Here is a 26268-nt window from a genome sequence, read left to right as displayed (position 1 = left end):
CCTTTCAAGGTCTGAAGCTTCAAAGCTTGGCAGCTTGAGCTCCTTGATGACAACTAGGAAGTCGCGAATGTTCTCGAAAGACTAATAGGCAGGGAAAGGTTGGATGTCCGAGGCAATGCCAACTGATTGAGCAGCAACAACCTTCAGAATTAATCAAAAAGAAAATAAAAAAATATATGCTAGAAAAATGTGAGATCATAGTAAAAACAGAATCATGAAGAGACCAAACCGAGCAACTGCAGCACCTGGCTGAATCTTGTTGATGACATTGCATAAGACACCCTTATAATCCTTTACAGAAAGATTTCGAGCCTCAAACTGAAATAGAATAAAAGATGTGAGATATAATTTTTTTTTGAAAGAATTTATATTCAATGATTTTTTTTTTCTGAATGTAACAACACTCTAAAACGGATAAAATCATGTTTATTTTGTCGAGTTGAATTGATGATCAAATTCGATATTATCATTTATTTTTTATAATATAAAAATAATAACTACTAAATTATGTAATGTTAAAATTTTTAATAAAAAAATAAATGGTAAATCAATGTAATTGTACTCTACAATTGGATAAAATCATGTTAATTTTGTCGGGTTAAATTGATGATCAAATTCGACATTATTATTTATTAATTTTATAATACATAAAATAATAATTGCTAAATTATGTAATATTTAAATTTTTTAAATTAAAAATAAATGATAAAGATATGATTTGAACCAAAAAAAATTATAATAAATCATCAAAATCTTTATCAGTTAAACTAACTAAAATTTTCTCATTTAATAATTAATCTTATGAAATAATCAGTTTCGTACGGGAAGAAATATTTTTATTGTTTATCATTTTTTGTTAACTATCTGATAATTCTTTAATTGGTTTGGACTTTGACTGGGAAATATAGACTCAGTCTATGTTCACTTCATAACAAAATATATATATATATATATATACATACATAAAACTTTGAAGCTGTTTCTTCGTTTTGAATTCAATTTTATTATTTTTCTACTTCGGTGTTAAAAATTTTATTTGAGTCATTTCTAAAAATCATATTGTAATATTAAAACCAATATATACTAATATTTTTTATGCGTCTGTTACGATTATTGTCACCACAAAATGTCTAACATCATATAATCCATCATGTAATATAAATACAAATAGTACTGATGAGGACTATGAAATTGCATTCATCCCAACATTTTCTACATGGGTGAGGTTGGCATAATATCATCCTATTTCACTTTCCGGGTCAGGACGGTGAGAAGACCACCTCCTCATTTAAAATATTTATTACATGAGACTCTTGGCATGTGTGGTCGACCTCATGAAAACTACATATATCAATCATAAATGATGTACCATTCTAATCGTTCATCTTTCTTCTTAGAAGTTAATATCTATTAATAATTTTAAACTTTGGAAATTTTTAAATGTTCATATATATTAAAAAAATATTTTAAATATATAATATATAACGAAAAAATAATTTCCTTAAAAAAACCCATCTTTTGGGCTTTTCTACGATGATGCTATAACTTTTAGATTTTTTTATTTTATATATTTATTTTTCTATAATACCTCTTGTCATTCGTTTATCTTTTTTATTTTGTTGAGATAATGATGTTTTTGGTTGTTGCTATAGATATTTTTTTTTATGAATATTGCCGATTGCACTATAGCTTCCTAATGCCTCATCGTCTTTGTCTCGCTACTTTAATTATATCGCTTTTCGCCCTATCATGATCATCTCTTTCCCTTTCAACCTCATCATTACCTGTGATATCATTTTCTCTTATGTCCATTGTGCTTTGGATTAATCATTGAAATGTGCTCATATTTATTTTACTATAAGAAAACGATTTATACTATAAAACAGATTAAACGATTTTTACTATAACAGAGAGAAATTAAAGCATTAGAGAAAACCGACGACATCAAATGACATTGTAAAAATTCAGAGACATCATTTAAATTTTTTTTTTTAAAAAAATTCATCCTAAAAAAACACACATACATTTATTTATTAGGGATCATAATTTTTGTTTGTTTTAGAAGAAGAATAAATGAATGATGGGGAGAAGTGATATCATTATTTTTGAATATTATATATTGATTCTATTGGATTATCCGGTAAAAATGGGTCAAATTCGATACAAAATTAGGCTACATAATTGCAAGCATTTATGATCATCAAAAACCATTTGCGGTCCTTTTACTTATCTTTCGTGGGACTCCTTTATCCACGTCGGGAGGCACATTGTTTTCTCCATCCACCAATCAATTCATGCCCACAACAAACGATATTATTATTATTATTATTATTATTATTATTATTATTATTATTATTATTATGCATGTTGACCGAAGAAATCAATGCCGCTCTAAAGCACGCCAACCATCGACCCAACCACCCGCCCATTCTTCCAGTCCACATCCTCCACTCCCATTCTGTCTTCTCTACACTTACCTACCCACAAAAATCCATCTAATTGGAGCCAATTGTGACCCAATGGAGTCTTAATTGACCCCTCGGGTTCAATTTGAGCTCGTCAATACTTGTAATTGTTGGGTACAACTTACGGAGACCGATTCGGGTTCGGAGTTTGGACCGTCGGCCCCGTGCAGCTCGAGACCACGCCCTATTTATTATCCACTGCTGACATCCAAGAAGACCGGAAGGTGAGGAAATCCGCTTCTTTGTTAAATTCACCGACCAGGGTTTCATAGACTTCCCATCCGTCCAAAGCAGGGTCCATCGAATATTTGTTGGCTAGTTGTCAACGGAAGGGCGATATCTCGTGAACGGTGACATAGTGGTGATATGAGATCCGGAAGTTTCCTTCCTGGGGAGATGCACCGAGAGCGACCTACCCACTCATTCTGCAGTCGCGGCGTTGACGGCGTGTGTGGGGCAGCACGTGACGTGAGGCAGTCCGTCATCGACTACCCCGACTCGTCCGCACGCAGGCATCCCGTGTGGAGCCCACGACACTCAACCCCTCCCCCTCTAGACCTCTCCTGGCCTTCTCTTTCATTCGCAGGCGAAAGATACCGTTCCGAAGACGCGGCATCACGCGCTGGTATTTTTACTGCGTCGATCGTCTCCTCCTATTCCACCTTCGCACCGCATCCAAGAAAGGGAGATCAGTAGCGAGGGAGGAGGGAGAGGAAGAGGAATTCTACGGGATCCCCTCGCGATCTCGCCGTTGACGCTGCCTCCTCCCCCCCCCCCCTCCCCCCCCTCCTCCTCCCGCCATGTCTCCCCATCGGTTGATCCCACAGGTAACCTCTTAATTCGGGATCCGTTTGGCAGTTTGGTCGAAGTAGCAACTTTGTTCCCATCAATAATGATTTGCATTCGCTGGAGGGTTTGGGTTCGGGTTCGGATACAATTGGTGGCGAATTGTTTATTTCTTTCTGCATCTGCCTGGGGAATTGGTCTTTGTGAATGATCCTATGGGGAAAAACCTGTATGCTGTATCTTATTTACAATGATATTTGTTTAGATAACAAGGAAAACCGCTTCAAGTCGAACAAGATATAACTTTATCTGAAATGCCTAAATAGAGGATTAGTTGTGGCTTCTAGTAGCTGCATCCACCATTAATGGCTCGGCAATTGTCAGATGCTGGAAATTCCGCGTTATCTGCTAGGGATGCTTCAGAAACTGCCTGGATTTAGTGACTCGCTTCCTAGGTGGTTATTCAATTAGAAGATAACTTCGACCAAGATAGACAGGAGTTCAATGTCAAGAAACGGTCTCTATGAAGACGAGTAGAGTTAATTTACCAGAAAAGGAACTTTTCGTCAGGAGAAGTGGGAAGCATCCGATGCTTATGACAGGATCAACATAGGTAGTTACTGGAGATATATGCTCATGATGACATCATTTTGGAAGTAATGTCTGAAAGATCTTAGTTCGCTCCTTTTGTTTTTATTACAAAATGTGTTTAATTAGGTCTAGGATTGACTTTAGATCTTATTTTCTGCACGCTCTCTGTCAGCAGCTTATAATAAAAGCATTTAGAGTTGGCCAATCACCTAAGAGGTATGTGGAACAGTGGAAGTGACATTAAATTAGTTTGGATTTTTTATCTTGGTGCCCACCAACGAGGAATCGAAACAGTATTTATGTAATTTATCTTGTAAACATGGAAGTTGTTCCTATGAATTGAACCCAGGTCACCTACATCACAAAGGAGTGATCTTATCATTTCACCATTACTATCTTAGGACTTATTGATCCATCATTAAGTTTGCAAACTATCTTATGAAGCTTGAAATCTCTCAGCTAGGCTTTTCCTTATGGATGATTCCTGGTCCCTGATTGTGTTTCAGTTTTTCCCTCTATTTTTTTGTTTATTTTCTAAGTGATACCTGTTGATGATTGATATTACTCATGCTTTATGTAACCAATTGTTTGTTCCACTGCATAAAGACAAATTTTCTTCCTTGGATTGCTACATTTTTTTGGCTATGTCATCTTTTCAAGCACCTACAATGATAGTTTATGTGGATCTTGATATTATGCATTTTTGAGTACCCTCTAATCTATTATGCTTTAAGGCCCATTGACATTTACATTATGTTGCCTTGAATTATAGCAGCAGCTTTAAGCTTTTTAGCATTCGTTCCTTCTCTTAGTTCCTGAATTAACCTATAGCTCTTAAATCGTTGGGTCTGTATCATCTACAATATCAGTGTCTCCTGTAAATTCATGTATTATTGTTCAGTTTTAGCCACTGTCTCTGTGTGACAAATTTGCAAAACGTTTTTTTGTTCAGAACTTAAGATGCCTAACACCATAAGTTTGATTTTGTGAATCTTACTCTTAACATTTTTATCCTGTAAACATTTTTACGTGAAGTTCTGCAGGTATTTAACAAGTAATGAACAACATGCATTTCTCTTTCTCTATGCATATGTCTATTTTGTCTCTGTTGATTCCTGATAAGATCTTAACTGTGTTTTATACCCACTTTCTTTCTGTTATTCCTTGTGTAACAGGATTCTGATGATAAAATTTTCCTCACTGGAGCTACCTCACATGCCAAGGAAAATGGTTTTGTAGATGGTATTCATGACCAGGATTCAGATAAGGCTATCCATGAAAACATGTATGAGCCACCAATTAAGGCAACCGATGACCATCTTGTTGAATTTTCAGAGGCTATGAGAAGTAAGACATCCTGTATTATTTTATATTTACTTTTAACTTGTTCATCCTCAACAAAAGATCAACTCTTTTCTTAGCTTATGACATGTAGGTAAAAGATTATATGGCCTTCTTCTGTGGAACTGACCAGATGCCAATTTTTAATATTATAACTGTCATTAACTTTTGTGTCATTGTAAATGAAGGTTGAAACAGTTTTCAAAGTTTTGTTCTATAGTAACCCTTTATGGGATATGTTGTTACCCACTTGCATGTGGAACCCTCCCTCTCCTTTTCTGTTGCTTAGCTTGTATTCTTTTAATTCATAGCTTTAGGGATTTAAGATGATAGGTTTTCCTTTTTATCCTTCACATATAAACATTACTGGGCTGCAATTTATCTCCCTTTCTTGACCTTTACACAAGTAAATCTTTTTTTGCTTGCTTCTTTTTATGATATTACCATGCCTCATCACCCTCATCATTCATGATACAGTGACACCTCTGTATCCTTAATTTGGTTTTGAAGTCTGCTCAATAGGTTTTATTGGGCTAGAGGAAGTCGTGCCATTAATTAGTCACTTCTCACAATTTTCTGTGCAGCTATGTGACATCTAGTTGTGGCTTCTAGAGATAGGATAAATTGTATCTTTAAATTATTAGCTTGGTAATAACCAATCAGTATTCTTGAGTTATTTTTTTTTATATAATAAATATATAGCATTTTCCTTTCAATCAATTTTATGTTAAGAGCATTTTTATGGTTTTCTTAAGCTAATATGCCTGTGCGTTCATCATTAGCTTTTTACATTTTTGCAATCAATACTTATTCTTCTGTAATATCAGCATGATCTTAAATAAATTGTTTCAGTAAATCATATATTTTAAATACATGTTCCCTTTTTCATGTGCAGATCAGTTAGGATTATAAGCAATTTTTGTTGGTTTTTTTATTTTACTTGATGTTTAGCTTTCTGTTTGATCTTATTACTTGTGGTATGGCATCTGTCGGTTTTTAATACAAACTGCTAAAGTAAACTGGACAAATTTGTGACTGGCAGCTGTTGCAAAGGCATTAAGGCGAGCTGCTGAGGCAAAGGCTGCCGCACAAGTAGAGGCAGCCGAGTGGAAGCGTAAATATGAATTGGAAAGGGCAAGCAATCTGCGAAACAGTCATGAAGGTTAGTTTATGATGTAGGATCTTTTAAGTTCTCTCTATAGTAATTTATGAGTATGTAAACCATCAAAATTACATGAACATGGCATTTTGGGAAGATTCATTTTCTATATTCTATTCCTAATAGTGGGAAAAGCAGTTTGATGTTATCACTATCAACATCATTATGATCAAGATAATCTTTAGTTGATTACGATATTGAAAACTGGTTGGTATTTATCATATTAGTGGTTTAAAATTTATTATTTTTAAATGTTGTGAGCATCAGTCATTATGATAATGCTTTTGATTGCAGGAGCAACATTTGAAGGTAGTCTATGTAACTCTGGAGAGGGAAGGCTGAACAATTCATGTGATGTAACAAAAGTTGATAATCCTTCTATTGAACAAAGTGAAAGATGCTGCAGAAAGCATGGAATTTGTTCACATGAAATTCTTCAGGATGAAGCCACAAATACCAACTACAAATTTGCTGGTAGGAAAGTAACCAGAAAGGTACAACAGGGACATATCTACTGTTTATTTCTTAAGTCTTCTCCATATATTGTCTGTTAGATACATTGCTAAAAGCCTAAAACTATTCTATCATGCAATTTCTATTGTTTATATGCCTTTCTTCTAAATATTTATATGAAGGTTTATACCAAGGATGTGTTGTGATGTATCAATGCTTTACATGCATTGGATGCCACTAAGAAGAAAACCAGGAAAATGAGAGAAGGGAAAGACAAAAGAAACAAGAACTTGCTACCTAGGGATTACCCAACTCATCTCTTTGTCATGGTCAGTGTGATGGATGGTCCTCTCGCATGAGGTGTTGGCTTGGCAATAATCACTTTGTCACCTCTAACCTTTAATGTCTACATAAGGACTTTCAAAAAGGATAGGAAAAATGGGGTGGCGGTGCAATAAAATCACCCCTATATTTCCTCTCTTCCATCACATCTTACTAATATTTCTTACAACAATTATAATCAAATATAATGTCTAAAATGGGACTGTATATGACTATTAAGCTTTGTTCCTAATAAAGCATGAAACAATGTATTTCCATAGAGTTGTCTTTGTGTGGAAGATAAATTTGCTCAAGCAATGTTTTCACCAAGAGTGAAGTTGTAGGGGATAGTCACCATATTCTCATTTATGACCATTCTAAATTCATGATTTGCATTAAGCTTTGTGTATTTTGTGAAAAAATCCTTTTCCCGATTCTTGTTGAACAATGCTACTTTCCCCCCTTTTTTCTTTCCAACTTTGTTCACCTTTTTCTTTCATAGCAACAATGACTGTACCATCAAATTTAAAAGGTCAATCAAATCATTTTAGATGATAAAATTGTAATTGAGAGAGAGAGAGAGAGAGAGAGAGAGAGAGAGAGAGAGAGAGAGAGAGAGGCTCTACAATTCTGTCTTTTTCTTCCTCTAATTTCTTCACACATCCTTGTCCATGGTCATTATGACTCCCATCTCACCTTTCACCACCCTTACCATCTCTTTCCAACACAGCCTCATTTCACAACTTTCATGGTATTACCCAAAAGAAGGGAGGAAAACAAATAAAAAAAAAGGAGCTCTTGTTTATCCTCTCATCTTCTCTTCATCTTTTTACTTGACATCTTTGCCATCCAACCAGGGAAAAACAAAAGAAATAGGGAGATTAAAGAAGAGCTACATCTCTTCTCAATTTTCCCCCTCTCTGTACATGACTTCCATGGTCACTGCCACCATGGCCTTGCCTTTATCACCAATTCACTGTCTCTGTCTTCTCACTCTTGAAAAAGGTTTTTGGACCTTTTTCCTTTGATTTATTTTCACTGAACTGCCTTGGTTCCACCACTGTCTCGCATCCACCATTATGACTATTAACCACTATTATCTCACACAATAGAAGAGAATTTAATAGGTGAAAAAAGGATTTCTCTAGTTTTTTTTCTGGGCTTTTCTATGGGCACTGCCAGCACTATTTTCATAATCTTCTAGTTGAAAAAAAAGAAAATATCTTTACAAACTAAAAGAATTAGAAGAAAAATTCAACATAATTGTTTTTACTATTTGTGTATGCAACTATATTGCACATATGCAACATTATGTTGCACACCTATAATTTTATATAATGTACAAAGTTATATATGTGTAAAAGTGTGACTCAAATAATTAAATAACTAACTTGCAAGCTTCAACTTCTTTGAATGGTGGTGATGGATCATGGAAGAGAGGTGTTGGTAGCGGCACTGGAGGTAAAATGGCACTGCGGTGCTGGTGGTGAAGGTAAGGTGGTGGTTAGGTAAAGTAGTGGTGTTGGTGACCATGGAAAATTAGACTTGCACCCTCTTTTTATTCTTTTGAGCTATATTGGTGGAGGCAAAACAGTGATGGTGATTTGAGGTGAGTTGATGGGTGAAAATTTTTTGCTTGGTAGGACGATACTAACAAACACCAGCATGCATTGACATGCTTAGTACAAACTACATATAGAACATGTCTCTGCTTCATATTTAGGTTTTATGTTTTGCATGAACACTTCAATTCTAAGCTAGTTGTAGATAACTTTTCATAATACATACTTTTGTTCATTAGTAGGATTAACATGTCAATTAGGATTAGATGCAGATTTGCATAACTTGTTCTATTTTTCTTATTTCTTTTGGCCACCAATATCCTTTGTCATTTAGTGCTAATACCCTACTTAACAAATAATCTTATTAAATTTGTAACTTCTTGTACATTCCAGGCATCATTCAGGCTTTCATGGGGATGTAATGGATATAACAGTGGCCAGCAAAAGCATGAGGTTGTCTCTTTTGAAAGAGGAGACATAACAACTGCAGAGCGCAGCAGTAAGCAGGTAATATGACTTTCCCCTTAAGAAAGTCATTTCTTATTTCTATAAAGATGTTTACTTCCAGATCATAAATTTCTAGTCCTTGATGATCTTGAATTTACAGCACACAATCAGCAACTGAGTTTGTTTATTCTTTGTCTTGTACGAGTAATCTAACTAAACTAATTTATGTTCAGATTTTGCTGAAATGGGAAACACATCCACAGACTGTGCTTATTCTGACAAAACCAAATTCAAACTCAGTTCGTATTCTGTGTGCTGAGATGGTCAGGTATGTTCTATAAATACCAGTTTTCGTCATCTTGTACAATCAAACCTTTCAATGTTCCTACCTATCTGTTGTATATAAGATTGTGATGGTGATATTTTTTCTGCTTAGTTAAAAGCTCATGTTTTACCAAACAGGTGAACATCTTCTGATGTTTGAAGGAATATTATGCTATTTTAGGCATTTCTTTGTTTGGATAACAACTTTCAGATAAAGATGCATTCCTAGCAGCAGTAGACTATGAAGTTTTAAGTTGTGTTATCCATAGAAATTGTAGAACTGCTTAAGAAGTTTGAAGTTGTTAACAGAAAAAGTTTGTCATTTGCCAACTTGATCAATTTGTACTGGCAGCATATATTCTCCTCCACATTCAGTTTATTTCTTGAGAAGAAAAGACAATGTGTTTATTCTTGCGAAAACCAGTATGTGGCTGTCACTAAGGCAGGGAGATGGTGGATGGTAACAGGAATGGTGTTGTGTAAGGCGGCTGAGGCTTGAATACAAGCACAATTAGGTTGGGGATGAAACAGCGCTAGAGGCTTAACATATGAAGAAGGTTCTGGAGAACTTGATTTTTGTTGTTCTTGAAAATCTAACTGAAATGAAAAATGGAATGATATTTATCTAAGAAGTCAGAAAATTGGTAAGAAGTTGCCAATTTTCAATTAATTAAGATGTAAAATATCTAATCAAAATTGAAAAAAAAAGGAACACTAATCATATAAGAAAACTGGTTATTCTTCAATTAGTTAGTGGGTTTTCTGTAACTTTTAGTTTTCCTAGAAAACCAAAACACTTTTTACATGTACTTGGCCTATAAATCTTTCATGGTGTTCTTGTCATGTGAAGTTTTTGATGTCCTGCCATAAATTTGATAATTTATTTGAGTGCATTACTGCCATATCTCTGCCACATATTTGATGCTTGTCAAGTTGTCATCACATATGAGGAATATTTATGGCCGTCAGGTTGCCAAATGACCATAATGTTTTCATGAACTTGGTCATGAGAAAGTTGTTTTAGACTTTTAGTATGATGTCCTAGGTTCATCAGCATGAACAAACATGGAAGTTCAACCCACAAACATTATGTCAATAAACAAAATTGTTCCAGTTGAGGAATGTATGGTTAAAGAACTGATCAGTTAGTAGGAAACTTAATTAAGAGTTTATGTTATTCTAAAATAGTAAAATATATATCTGGAATTTTTAACAAAGATTTGATTTCATATTCATTTATTCCTTTTGATATCCATTTTAAACATTTACCTTTCTTCATTCACTTTATCTTTGACAATTACTATGTTGGTGATGATGTACATTAGACCACAAATAACTGTGTTAAGGTTGTACCTATATACAATGTGCATTTGACCAACTGCATGTGATAATTGAATGTCTGGTCCTCAAGAGAAGAGGAAAAACGTACTTGAAATTATGAAAATTGTAGAAATTCTTTTTGAATAGAGATGTCAAATGTAATAAATCTAAGTTATTGTTCTTGTAGGGATCATTCTCATAAGTCAGAAAACCAGCTCTAATAATAATTATAATAATTGCGTGCCTTGAACCCTCATCATATAGTTCACTTTATTATTGTATTTATTAATTTTCATTATGACTTTTGCAGGTGGCTCAAAAACCATAAGAAAATTGATGTTTTTGTTGAGCCTCGAGTAAGAACTGAACTATCAAAAGAGGCTTCTTGTTTTGAATTTGTCCAGACATGGGAAAATGGTATGTGTATCAATATCAGATTTTTTCATAATATATTTATGATATAGTTAAGTATGATACTCTATACTGTTCAGATCGTTTGAATCATGAAAAAAGACATTTGTGGATAGAAAATAAAGCTATGACGGTCAGCAGCTTGATTCAAGATTGATTCCGTCTTTTCGACCATGCTTTGGTTGCCCCTCTCATCCATTTGTAAGGCTAGCATCATGGCAAGAATGGCCCTGGTAGCTTTCCCAATGAAGTGAACTGAAGTTCCCAACTATTAGTCTGTTGGCTTTCTTTTCTTTTAGACAAAACCTCCCTTGCTTTTCTGCACGTGAGATATGTGGCTTGGGTTTCATTGATGGTAGCAAGAGGAGTGTGGTTGGAGTAGGACTTTCAAGTTCCACTTGAACCATGTTAGTGTGGGTAGCAACATAGTTATACAGGAATAAGCAGACAAACATGTTGCTCCTGTTGTAGGGTCTGTCTCGAGCTGAGAGGAAGAAGTTCACTGGTTTGACAAAGTCGTCGGGAGTCGAGACATTCCATTATACACCTGAGCTGTTCTCCTGGATCATCAAAAGTCCATGCCTATATCTTTGCCAATATAACCCTATAGAAGTTTCTCCATTTGTAGTGAAGAGATGTGGTGACAAAGGCATTAATTCTCCAAAAGATGGGCTTATACTGGTTTGAGTTGCAATCAAACACATCATATATAGAGGAGTTAGAAGCATATTTTTCGACTTGTTGGTCTAGTTTATTAAAGTACAAAGACAGCTTATCTTCTGTTATCTTTTCCTTGATCATTTAAATTTTAATGAAATTAGCTTCATGTCTAGAAAAGGTAGACCTGAGGTGAGAAAATTTGTTGGTTAACTTAAAGGAGTGGTCCAATCACTTCATCATAGAAATAAGGGATAGATAATAATAGGAAAGTAGCAAATCATAAAGATTACAACCTCATTTTATCAACAAAATTGGAAATAAGGGACCCAAATGCTCCATAGACCCATGTGAGGCTGGGTTAGATAAACTTCAAATCATTATATCTATATTCTTTAACTAATTAGAACTTTAAGTCATAATGATTGCGGGGGAAGGGCTTAAAGATTGTGGTAACATGGATCCAATGGTTTAGGAGTTGGATTCTCTGTTGATTGGTCAAATGTAGCAGGGATACTGTATTCGATCCAACTCCAAGGATAGACAAATGAAAGGAACATAAACAATCATATTCACTATGGAGAGCTAATTTTTAGTGTAGAATGCATCATACATGTAAAGCAAGGAAGGCTTTCTTCTATGTTATTTAAGGTATGTCTTAATGACAATAAATTTGATTAGATAAACATACTTGTCATTTATGGTTCCAAATTGGTAATCATTTGTTGAGATGCCAGATGAATTCTGGGCCTAATTATTTATGGTCGACTACATGGATTATCTCTCCATTGGGCTCAATTGAGCAAAATAATATTAGTGAAAGTCAAACTAAGGGCCATAAAATCCTTTTGTTTCCTCTAACAAAGTTTTATTAGGTCTTCGTCTTCATCTCATTGCATTGCCTACTATAATTAGAGTATAATGAACTAGTAGGAGGAGAATGGAAATGGATATGAAGAGACCTCGATGTCATGTTTGATGTAGAATTTTCATTTCACTCTCTTTAGAAGTTCTAGTGTGGTCTTATGACAGGTTAAGCTGTTAGGTTCTCATTTGTCAAGTTTAACCAAGCTTGGTAATGTTATTGGTGTAATTGGACATGAGAGTATATATTCAAGAATTCATAAAGTTCAATAAATAAGGGATCTTTTAAGGGACAAAAAAATATTCATCTTCTAGGTAGCAGCATATAATAAATTTTCAGTATATAGTACTATGAAGCATGGTATGCAGCAAGGTCTGCCATACCGAATCGTACCGCCCGTACCGGGCGGTACGTACCGGTCCGACAGGCTAGCGGTACTCGGACCGTCTGGTACCGGTCCGCACTGTAGCAATGCACTGTAGCAATGCTACAGTGCTCGGTACACCTGGGTGTACCGCTCGGTACCGAGCTCAGGTCGAAATACCGGTACGGTACGGTATTGCGAACCTTGGTATGCAATACCGAATGGTACCGCCTGGTACGGGCAATACATACCGGTTCGATGGCATATCGGTATGCGGACCGCCCGGTACCACTACAGTGTTACAGTATTACACTGTAGCAATACTATAGTGCTACAGTGATGAAGAAAATATATAAAATTATTATATACACCAGGGTGTACCGCTTGGTACACCGGTACTGTACCGTACCGAGCCAACCTCGAAACACCGGTACGGTACGATATTGCATACCTTGCTATGAAGTATGAAGTTTGAAGCTTTAACTATGTTTTATATTCTAATTTAATAATAATTTCAGCAGCTGGTTGGACCATATGGTATTGGTGTAACAAGTGAACATTGGCTTGTACCTTTTGGTATTATCGGAAATATAATAAAAAATATAAAACAACCAAGTGGCACCGACATATGTGGTCATGTATTGGTTCTTGGTCGAACTATTGACACCAACATATATGGTCATGTTTTGGTATGTATAAGTTTGATTCGTATTTGAAATCTTGTTCTCGACAAAACTGTAATGTAAAAATCGACTATTTTGAATTAAAAATTTAAGAAAAAATTATATTGTTAAAATATTTATAAAAAATCCATAAGTTTTTATGAAATTCATAAAATTTGTAGAATCCATAAAAAAATCATAAACTTATAAAAACCATAAATTTAAAAGTAATATTTTTACAAACATAAAATATATCCATGTACTAAGTTAAAAGATTGTAAAATTTAATTGATAAAATCAGATATAAAGTTAGTATCTGACTTGGATACTTACTTCAAGGTTAACTGACTTGGCTTCCAAATTGGCTGAGAAAAAGAAAAGCAATGGGTAAAGAAGGGCTACACAACTGTCATCCTTAAAATACTATGACAGCAAGAAGACCTGCATAGAAAGGCTCAAATCATGTTCGTTAATTTGCATAATGGTACTGAGATTCTTGGGCCAGATATTAACAAATGGCAGATCACTTTTAATAATATTTGTTGTATATGTACAAGCATAAAAGTAAATATCAAAATAATAAGGGTCAAGACCATTGTAAAAGTTGTTTCAATGTTTGAACTTTGAATTAGAAACAAGGAAGATTTTAAATTTAGAGAATTAGGGTCAAGGTTGGACTTTGGTCTCATTAAAATTGATATAAAAGAATAGTTTGTGATGTGGGCTTCAGAGTCAAGAATCAAATAGATTTATGAACATGCAGACATTTGTTGTTTGCCCAATAAAAGAACTCTTAAATATAGGTTATTGGCTAAATTTGACTGTCCACACTGTTTGAAGCAAGAATTTTAATTTCAAATGATACCGCCCATACTAGGCATTACTGTTGATCTAGCCCCGTATCGGACGATATAGGGCTGTATTGGGTGATAACAGTCAAAATACTGCCCGAAATATGTCGGTAACAGTTGATTTCGATCGTGGCCGCCCGCTACCGGGCGATATCAGCCTGGCTACGATGAGGGAAGAAGAAGCGTCGAGGGAGAAGAGGGAGAAGGCACTCGAAGAAGAGGGAGAATCAGGAGAACCTCGACGCTTCCCGATCCGGCGTCGCCCTCCCTCGACAACTTCGATCCAGGAGGTAACGGAGAGACGATGACTCGGTTTCTTCTGCGTCGTATTCTTCGCCGAAGGCCATAGATGCCCATGGCCTTCGCCGCGTTCTTCGGAGATGTCTGCGGCCTTCAACGTCTTCGCTGAACGCCACAGATGAGGAGAAGACCTTGCCTTCTCATTTGACGCGATGAGGAGAAGAAAAGGAGGCAATGTTGCTGAGGCAACATATGCCTTATATATATATATATATATATATATATATATATATATATATATATATATATATATATATATATATATATATATATATATATATATATATATATATATATATATATATATATATATATATATCAAGCGGTACACCTAGGTGTACCACTCGGTATGCCCGTACCATACCATATTGAGCAAAGCTCAAAACACCAATACAGTACGAAATTAAGAACCTTGGTTTGAAGGCTCAACTTAGTGAAGGCATATGAGATGAATTTTTGATTGCCATAGTTGTTTAAAAAGGCTTGGTATGATGATACTTCAAAATTATTCTCTATCCTTACATTAGAGATACAACAATTTCTGGATTGATAAACTGTTTGAACGTCTTATTTTATTTATCCAGAACAAATTATTCTGCAAATTTTTATTTTTATTTTGGTATTTGCTTTGGCTAAACATATTTGAAAGTTATGTCAGCCTTTGGCTACGGTACATTTCTTTTTAGTTATATGTATATAACTACTACAACAACAAAACCGTAAGTGTCAACTATTTGGGGTTGGTTCTATGAATCTTTTGTCGCTATTGAGATCTGTAAAAAGCCATATGTTTAGTTAAGTTCAAAGTACTTAAATCTTTATTTATATTTTTTATTAAAGTCTTTTTAGGTCTTCCTCTATTTCTCCTTGTACCACTAGCATTAATCATTTCATTTTTTTTTACTATCGTATCTGGAAGTCTTTTAAGCACATGCCCGTACCATCTTAAACAAATTTCTCTCATCTTATCCTCTATGAAAATGATACCTTGTTGTTCACGAATAGAAGCATTTCTTTTCCTATCTTTTCTAGTAATTTCACACTTCCATTTCAATTCTTATTTCGACAATACAAACTATTTGTATATGTTGTTTCTTAACTGCCCAACACCCAGATCCATAAAGCATTGTTGGTTTCACAATTGTTTTATAAAATTTTTCTTTTAATCTGTATGAAGATCTTAATTCTTATGATTTGTACACTGTGAATAATATAGAAAATGCAAATTTAAGCTGTCTTTAAAACAAGATTATCAGTGTTTCATGTTCCATATTCTCTTGTTGGAAGATCTCAGTGTTAACAGATGTTTATAATGTAATTGTTTTCATATTATTGTATGAAAACCATCTAACCAAAGCATCACTGTAGATGAGGAAATAAAGCATCTGCACTCAAAGGTTGATCTAGTTGTAACACTTGGTGGTGATGGAACAGTTCTATGGGTATGCATCTTTTATGTCCTAGTCTTCTGGTTAACATATCTTCTTGTTGTTTGTTGGAGTCATTATTGTGTATTTGCAATTTTTCAGAAGCAATCATTTTGTTATGAAACTCTTATTCTTTGTGACTTTCAATTGATCGAGTGTAATGGTTGCATTGTATTTATATTTTATGATTACTATAAGCAGCATTGTGATGCTTTCATGTTTGAAGATATTTTATTTTTGAATTTTATTACAAAATACACCAGATTACAAACATATGTCTGTAGCAATATCTAGCATGTATTGTTATGCTCAGCTAGAAAGAGAAATTAGGCTTCATATGCCTAGCAATAATGACCGAGTATAATAATGCTTTACATGGTAGGTACTCAATGTAAGTGTTGCAATCTTGGGTAAGGATATCCTGCTTGTTGCTTAAGAGAGCTAGATTGATTTACCCCTTGACAAGGTAGGATATCTTGATGTTCATCTTAGTCTATTTTAGATTAGATTGAGTACTAGGAAGATCAATAGGACAAGTCTGCTTGCTCTGAGGACCAATGCTAGATATTAGGATGTGGTTGGGCTCAAAGCTTTTCCTTTATGGGCTTAGGGACAGCTAGTCAGTTTCAATCATTTGGCCAACATGACAAGGGAAAGCACTCATGGTATTCGGTTAACCAAATGGATTCCACGATGAGCAATAATTTGACGATGATGAGACCTTTATTTGAATTGGTCTTCATAAGGTTCACGATGATGATACAGAGGTAGATGGTAACTAAATAACTGATAATGGTGGCTACAACCAAGGACGTTGTCCTGCTACATAGGTATAATAGAAGTGAAGTATGGATTGTGCAGTAGTATATTTCTTATGCCTTACAAGATGATGATTGTAGCATCAGATCATCCACTATAATAATTTATAGTCAGAAAGACAAAGGAAGGTGGAAGAAGATAGTTGTCGGTAATTGATTGAATTTTGCAGAATCTGTCATATGACTCAACAATAGTATAATGATGACAATTTTATTGTTCGACTACTATTATGGTCATATGGCGCAACAATACTTCCATATCATTATCTGCAGCAATGATACTTTGCTCCACTATGCTGACTAGTGGTTACCACCTCAAAACACTTGGTGGCTAAGATGTTACGACTATTGCTATTTGCTGCTTTAAGTCAATATTGCAGACAATATATTAATGTCAAATTCTCTATGATTGGTCTCATTGAAATGTCAATCTCCAAGCAGCTCATATTATGAACCTAGATCAATCTACAACTCCAGCATGACAATATTTTTTATGTTAGTATCCACTAATAAGTTATCACTTTCTAGTTTTTCAATTGTATATTTGTAATACATGAATTATTTCAAACTGACTGTATTTTTAGAAGGTCCTTTTGTATGCTTTACTGGAATATGGTTTACACTAGGATTTGAAAACATATTTTGATTCAATATTGAGGGAAAAACGTTACAACAATGTTTCATATGGTGCTTCTAGTGTTGGTACAGTCTAGTGTCAGTACTGTACAGGCTAGACCGATAACCCGTATCGGTGTTGGATTGAGATTTTAATCATTAATAATGATAATATTCAGAAATTATTGTTGTGTTCAGAACATTTTACAAGATACTCAATGTTCTTTTGACTTGCAAAACCTAATTGTAAGGAATGATATTGGTGACAATCAATGAAATAAATGCAATAACTTCACTCATACTCCTTATATTGTACTTAGTTTAGAGCTTTGGGGAAAATTTCAGATTGAATTGCATGCTTGCATCATCAATCTTCATACAAAGATGTTAGAGAGCTTGAACAAATGAGAGTGCATTTACATAAATAGACAGATTAATGGATCCTTGTGGATTGTGGTTCAACTCTTTCTTCACATATCATCATTTTATTTAGTAAATTCTTCGCCACAAAAACATGTTTTAGACTTCAATTTCATTGATATGTATATGCAGAATTGGCATAAAGCTTAACATCTTTTGCATATGTAGCAAAGCTAGTTAAATATAATGTCAAACTTCTTATGATCGTAAAAATGGGGTAGCATTATTTTGTTAAAATGAAATTTCAACAATCCTCAAGAAGTTTCTTTTCTACCAGAATTTTTCTTGATTTTAAGCAAACATGGAAAGCAATATAAGTAATATAATGAATTTCTCTCTAGGATCAAAGTCGTTCTGGATGTGTTATTGCTTGTAACTGCATCCTTGAACCTAACTCTTCTCTTACTTCTACCTTCTTTAGTTTGTTTCCTTAATCTTTTATAATCCTTATTTCATAGTCTAAACAAGAAACAAGAAGACAAGCCATGTTTATTTTGCCTCAAAAAATGAAAGCTTAGTGATGGTTTATCTGTCTCCTATTGTTGTAAATGTGACTTTGAATATTATCCGATTTACACATCTGAGATCTGTTTTTCGTTCATGGCTAGATTTAAATTTATTATACCATACTTCAACAATATTGTTTTAGACAATAAACACTGTTAATTTGCTTTCATCCATGAGGTTGAATCTTCAATTGTCAATTTATGTAGATACAATTTAGTAATTTACTAATCAGTTGCTTCATATGCAACATGATTTATTAAGCCCTAAAGTTCGGTTTTATTTTTTTCTTGCTGCAGGCAGCATCATTGTTTAAAGGACCTGTTCCTCCTCTCGTGCCATTTTCCCTAGGATCTTTGGGGTTTATGACACCTTTTCGTATCCACATACTATATTTTCTTAAAGTATGATTTTTTTTTTTGTGTTTTGTAATTTTAGCACCTCATATTGACTCCGAGCTAAAGGAATTGTTATATGTTTTTAAACAATCCTTTACTTTCAATATGATAGCATGTGGTTTGATGATCAGTTTCCTTGGATCCTATGATATGATCATATAGTTTGGCACTAATTTAAGCAAAGATATTGACAGAGAAAACCTCAAGGATCATTAGTTAATTCAGAACATCAACCATAAACAACTCAAACATATTAGTCAACATAATCTTCATTTTAAAATAATTTTAAAGTAATTAACATAATAGCTTGAAGTGTCTTTGTCAAATGAAGCTAAGCTGTTTCATGGGTTGACAGAATAATAACATTTAGGTGTATACATAAAATTATATGTAAATCTTTTTTCTATATTTTTTTTCCATCAATCATATAAATGAACAAGCAGTTTATATGGTTGATTTTCTGGACAAAAAACCAAATTGATTTCTGAAATGACTCATCTTGCAACCTATTCTTTCTTTATTCGCCTTTTTATGGATTCATGGTGTAACTCATTATCTTAATTTCTCTATAATTATAACAACTTTGAATACTTGAGCTCATATATTGGTACCAAAAACACTTCACCTCATTTTATCACACCATTTGTCTCAAAAATTTTATTATATAAATTAGTCAATCAATCTACCTCTTAATCTTTTTAATTCTCCCATATCTTAATAGGCATACCATTAGGGCTATACTACTATTTATTTTCACCAATTTTTAAAGCATGGTTCATCTCATTTGCTCTACTTTACAAATAGGTCGGTGACTTCTAAACTGACCACTATTTTTAATCTCTAAATCTAAGTTAGATATAGAAATAATACCTCCATCTTTCCTTAGATGTTTCATATCATTAGCAAGATCTCTCATCTTATTCTTTTGTGCATCTAATATCACCTAAAACTTTGCTCTTTCTTTATGTAGCTTGATAATTCAATGATTCCCATCCTTAGCACCTAGCTTACCATACAGACTATCATGGACCATGTATTTTGTCATCTTATAGCTTTTATGCTTCCTTTTTGGCTGCTATTTATATGTATTTCAAAATTTTTATTTTCATAATTGTTTGCCTATGTTTTATATATATATGCTTTTCTCTATTGGTTTCTTTTTGGACTTCTCACTCACTAGTCAATTTCCAACCTTCTTTTGAAGAACCCTACCACTAGACTTGTTAGGATTCTCTTTTCTATACTTCTAATCTTAGTGGTTATCAAAGTCTTTATGTTATTATTGTTCGGATTGAAGTTTCAGGCTTTTTCTCCATCTCACTTTAAAAATTCATATTGTTATTTTTTAAATTTGACTATCTAGTTCTAAGAAAACTACTTTCTCATCTTTTCTTAGTTTGTCTTTTTAGTATGTATCTAATATCAGGGTTCAGCTTACCGTTCAGACTAGGTGTACCGATCGACCGGCAACACGGTACGTGCCGCCTCATATCAACCTGCTAAGTGTTGGTATGGCGGGGCATGCCGACAACAAAAAAAGCCCAAAAAACCTCAAAAGTTACTTGAAAAATAGGAAAAAGCTTCACATCATTAAAAACCTTGAATTGACCCAATATGGGTCAAATTTCAATAAAATCATCATTAAATCCACTAATCGTAGAAATAAAAACCTTAATTAATCCCTAACTAACCCTGTTCTAATATCGTAAACATGTAAATCACCATCATATTCTTTAAATCTGTAGATTTCACCCAATATGTGTCTAATTTCAAATAAGTCAGCATTAAACCCATTAATCACAACATTAAAAACCTTAATTACTCTGAAATTAACCCTATTCTACCATCATAAACATGTCAAACAACTTAATAAATATTAACCACATAGAACAGGGCTAATCATCTCATAAATAAACAAAAATCTAGAAAGGGAATGCATACCTCGTGATTAAAGTGATCCTCTTATAACTTAACTGTTAAATCTCCCTACCAAATTTGATCCAATCCACAAATCGTAGCTTTGCTTAAGTTGAAGAGGGTGAAAATATAACAATGAGAGAGATGTGCTTGAGAATGAGTTGGAGAGAGTTGAAGAGTAAAAGAGAGTGAAAACCCTTTCAGATGGTTCCAAATGGTCAATTTGACTATTGGAATGGATCAAATCTCAGCCATCCATCTGTAACGGTCAAAATTCGATCATTACCGACTGGTACAAGTCGGTAATGGTCGATCGTGCCACCCGATATAGACCCTGTATTGCCCAATACGAGATACCCAACTATAAGTAGCCCGGTTCAGGGAGGTCTATGTGCCAGTCACTTGTCGGACTGATACATACTGCCCATACCATATCGTATTGGGTGGTACAGCAAACACTGTCTAATACAATTAATTTATATTGATATTTTTACTTTCTTTATGTATAACCTAACAATCGTAACATATATATTTATATACCTTTATAGAGAGAAAAAAGTATATCTAGCTAATGTTGTGTCCTTTCTTATAAGCACTCAAATGCTCGTCTTTTTTCTTGAAGCAAATATTTATCAGAATGAGATCAAGACCTAAAATCAAGCCTCTTTTATTGCTTACCTTGTATTCTCAACCTTCATGCACTCCATCAAATTCTTCGTGATCTGTACTTCTGTGATCATTTTTTTGACTTAGCTAAAAAATTTAGAGTTGTCCAAGTAATCGCACAATGTTGTATTTTTCTATTGTTTTTAGGATCTTAGTTTCCAAGAATGCTAGTTGAGTGGAGAATTAATACTGATATCTTTCTGCTGATGTAGCTTTAAGATAAATGTTTCTTAGTGTCTTAAACAATTATATTTCATGCTAACATGCTACACGTGATCTTTAACATCTTTTAGAAAGTGAAAATTATCGGGATTGTTTGGATATGATACTAAAGGGACCTTTTAGTATCACATTGCGTCATCGATTACAGTGTCATGTGATCCGTGAAGCAGCTAAAGATGAACTGGATACTGAGGAGCCCATTCTAGTTCTAAACGAAGTAACAATTGACCGTGGCATGTCGTCTTACCTTACATTTCTTGAATGCTATTGCGACAGCTCCTTTGTTACATGTGTACAAGGGGATGGATTAATTTTATCGACGACTTCTGGAAGCACAGCATATTCATTAGCAGCTGGAGGTTCAATGGTTCATCCACAGGTATATATGTTTAATTTCTGTTTGTGTTATATGACTTGCCTTATTAGACATTTTTATTATACAAAATAGATATGCTTCCTTTGGTTTTACCCAGACTGACAGTAGATGAAGACTTGGTGTATGATGCTAATTGGAATCACTTAAAAGTATGAGATTGTTAGATCAGTAGCTTGATCATAAGTATATTGAATCTAATCCTTATTCTTTTTCAAGTCGTCACAAGTCACAACAGAGGTGGACATGTCTTGGCAAAGTCGAACTCATGTTGGCAGTCATTAATTTTGTTGTTTTATCACATTTGAAATTCTGGAAGCGACAAATATTAACATCTGCATGGAGAGTCAATAATAGCATGTTTGCTTTCATAAAATAATTGTCTAGTTTTCATCTACGGTTTCCATCATTTCTTTTAATTTCAATTTTGTTTTAGGAAATAAAGAATGGTACCTACTTTAAATTAGAAAATCATTATTCCTCAACATTTTTTTCATCCTTCAATTTGTGGTGATGGTGCTGGTTGCAATATTGAAGGTGGTGACAGTCATGGTATTAGTGGTGGTGCCAGACGGCAGCCACAATGGTATTGATCTTGCTAGCAGCAAGTTATGACTTATGACAATTGATGGTGGTAGTGAGTCTAGTGACAATCATAGTGATGGTGGTGGTAGTGCTCATGATTACCATAGTCAAGGTTGTGGAGGTAACTGCACAACGACAGTCATTGTGGGAGGTGAAGGTAGTGTGGGACTGCTTGTGCTGATGAGACTCTCCAGGTTCAAACTTCAGTGGACATATTGATGCTAAAAGGATGGGTGTTTGCATGAGAGAAGCCCATACTAATTTTTATTTTTTTCTGTTTTGGCAAAAGGATACTATTTCATTTATATGGCTGTAATTGTAACACTTCGATTAGTCTCACATCAGAAGTGGACAAGATTAAGATTGACTTATAAGGGTCCGCTGAGTGTACTATTACTAACTTTAGCTTAGGTATTTTGACCAGTTGTTTCGGTCAAACGAAGTTGATAGGCCAATTAACCTATCGACTTGAGTCATGATAGTAATTTTGGTGGGCTTTCATAAAAAGCCACTACATGGACCGGAACCTTTTTTTTTTTAATGCAACAGATGGTCAATAGCTGATTTGAAACTCATTTAATCAAGGGAATGGAGGAACTATGAAGGTGCAACAAGAGAAAAAAAGAATGAAGGCAAAATACACCTTAAAGATCTTGGAGGTAAATCCATAAAAAGGGAAAAGGGAACAAATTTGGGTAAACAATTTCACATGGAAGTAGGTCTAGAACAGTTCATTAGTAGAAGAACTTCAGTTTTTGAAATCCTACAACTTGTGGCCTTTTAGTTGAGCCAACAAAGAAGAATAGTGAAATTATCTCGAACTGTATTCTAGGCTAGCAGAATAAATTAGAATGTCTATGGCTCCCAGAAATCGGGGAAAGAAGAGAATGTCAAATTCTGAAAATGGAAATGTAGAAGCACCAAATCATGTGTATAAGGCAGGATAAAAGAAATGGTGCTTCCACATTTCAACTTTGTCATTACAGAGTCCATAACAAGGCAGGATTTTATTTTACTGTGTAATCACAATGGGTTATTGTGCTTCTCTACATTTTTATCCATATTTTGTCCATAGCACATCAAATTCCCATTGTGAATTGCAAAGTTATGTTTCTGAGCTACTTGGTTGTGCTTTTGAGAACAATAAAACATCCAACTTTGTGATGATTGCTTACTTGTTTAGAAGAAACAAGAGTTGGTTTATGGCTCTTGTATCCACTATGACATCTCAAAGCTAAACTTTTCTTTTTACCATTTGTTGGCAACATGGCCTTTTCAGCCGATAGAGTACAAACACTAGATGGCACTCCCATGTGTAAGAAAATTCCCTGTTATTTGTCATTACATTTTTCAAGATGTCACTTCCTTTCTTTGATCTCATTGATAAGAATTTGGAAAAAGCGAAGAATATTTAGCGACCACATTTGTGTTTAAGATAAATGTGCCTTTTGAATATGCTAGATTACTCTATCAACTGATTGAGACAATATGTGTGCATTGTTGGTCAACAAAAACTACAGATACTCTAATTTCTAGATTAATCGTTATTGATTTTGTTTCTAGCAAACTTATTTGATGAGGTGTTTGTATTGTACTTAATGATCCCGCTATTGAATTTAATGTTTTCTAATGCAGGTTCCGGGGATACTTTTCACGCCAATTTGCCCGCATTCATTGTCATTTAGACCCTTAATTTTTCCGGAGTATGTGACTCTACGAGTCCAAGTACCTTTCAACAGTAGAGGACATGCATGGGCATCTTTTGATGGCAAGGGCAGGAAACAATTAGCCCCTGGTGATGCACTCATCTGCAGCATGGCGACTTGGCCTGTACCTACAGCATGTTTGGTTGATTCCACGAACGATTTCCTCCGGAGCATCCATGAAGGCCTTCACTGGAATTTGCGGAAGAGTCAGTCGTTCGATGGTCCCCGTGATGGATAGCCCTGTTCACCATAGAGTTGTCTTGAAGCCTATCGCATACCATATAATCTGTAAGGCATGGCTGTTGAAGCGATTTTTCTGAATGTTGTATGCAAGAATTATATCTGTATTTGTTTATATTATGATATTTAACAGACTTTTTACTAAACTCCTCGTAACATAAATCTTCTTGTAGAAATCGAAGATGTAAGTGACAATGGTCTGATGATTATAAGAAGCAATAAAATTTAAGCTGTTTGACATCTGATAATGTCGTTGGCTTGCATTTGGATCACCAGATCAACTGCTATGGCCATATCAACCACAAAGCAGTATTCTCCGAGATTAGATTTGATCATAAACCATTTCTCGTCGATATCCCACTATTGAAGCATTCATGTTTTTTCATAATGATGTGGTCAAACTTAACTATGAAGTATTTCTCGATGGCAATAAGATTGAATTCGATCATGAAGTAACTCCCTATAATGATACAATCGAATCAAAAGTGTCCTACAATAATATGATTGTAATATGATTGAATTGGCTATCAAGTGCTTAACTATGATGATAATGCAATCGAATAGGCCATCAAGTGCTTCACTACGACTACAGCATACTCGAATTATCTATGTAGCCCTCCACTATGACAACAATATGATCAAATTGACCATCCATGAAAACTCCGCTATATTCATAACATGATCGAATTAATCATAAAGCGCTTTGTGACGGTAGCACAATTGAGTCAGCCGATAAGCACTCTCTAATGGCAACACAATCGAAAAAGTTGATAAGCACCCAACAATAATGACAGCTAGAACAACCACGAAACGTGCAACTAAAGACCTCACGTAGTCGACAGTCAACTGAATGCCGCATCGTGTCTCAAGCTTATTGTACATGTCAAAATACAAAAGGGGAAGATGATACAGGTGAACTAACACGTCATCCCCATTTGACCAATACCTAATTGACACATCATTCCCACCTAGCCAATACTTTGACCCTACTTAGCTGATATGGCATACAGGGCCGGAACCACGAAGTAGATAGCATGGCATCAACAGAACGTTGACTCAACCAACTGCTACTTCCTATCCCGAGTTTGACACATGACTTTATAATCACATTTATGGTCGAACAATATATATAACTATCCCCAACATTAACCAACGATCATATCTCGCACCATAACAAAGCCCCTCAACTATAACAAAGCCCCCCAATTATACTTGCAAGCATCTACTTTTTGACTTTGACACTTGGTTGAATCATCTAGTGCCCTTAAGTATCGTATCGAAGGAGCTTTGTCGAGTATACTCCAACACAATTTTTTGCATGACCCTTTGCCCAACCCACTCATCTCTCAAAACCGTGTTCTCACCATGTTTCATCAATGAAAAGCTAAAAGAATTGGTGAGAGGTTACCAAGAAGCCTGGTGCTACAAACCAGTAATCAGGCATTCTTTTAACCTTTGGATTTGCCACTTAATTACTGCACATAAATCATCCATTTTA

The 26268-nt window shown here is 34.7% G+C and overlaps 1 protein-coding gene across 1 annotated transcript; it reads left to right on the top strand.

Annotated features, from left to right (window-relative positions):
• The first annotated feature begins 3037 nt into the window (after positions 1-3037).
• LOC135618901 (putative NAD kinase 3) lies at positions 3038-25010 on the top strand. Its single transcript, XM_065120316.1, has 11 exons — positions 3038-3292; positions 5018-5189; positions 6226-6345; positions 6637-6836; positions 9072-9185; positions 9359-9453; positions 11080-11186; positions 16248-16321; positions 18963-19041; positions 21938-22245; positions 24460-25010. Exons 1-11 carry the CDS (start codon positions 3266-3268, stop codon positions 24766-24768), a joined length of 1605 nt encoding a protein of 534 aa, XP_064976388.1. The 5' UTR covers positions 3038-3265; the 3' UTR covers positions 24769-25010.
• The last annotated feature ends 1258 nt before the right edge of the window (positions 25011-26268 follow it).

Source organism: Musa acuminata, chromosome BXJ1-3 (assembly GCF_036884655.1).
Source record: "Musa acuminata AAA Group cultivar baxijiao chromosome BXJ1-3, Cavendish_Baxijiao_AAA, whole genome shotgun sequence".
Classification (NCBI taxonomy): domain Eukaryota; kingdom Viridiplantae; phylum Streptophyta; class Magnoliopsida; order Zingiberales; family Musaceae; genus Musa; species Musa acuminata.
Note: the sequence above shows the minus strand (reverse complement) of the source record. Positions and strands in the feature narration are given on the sequence as shown.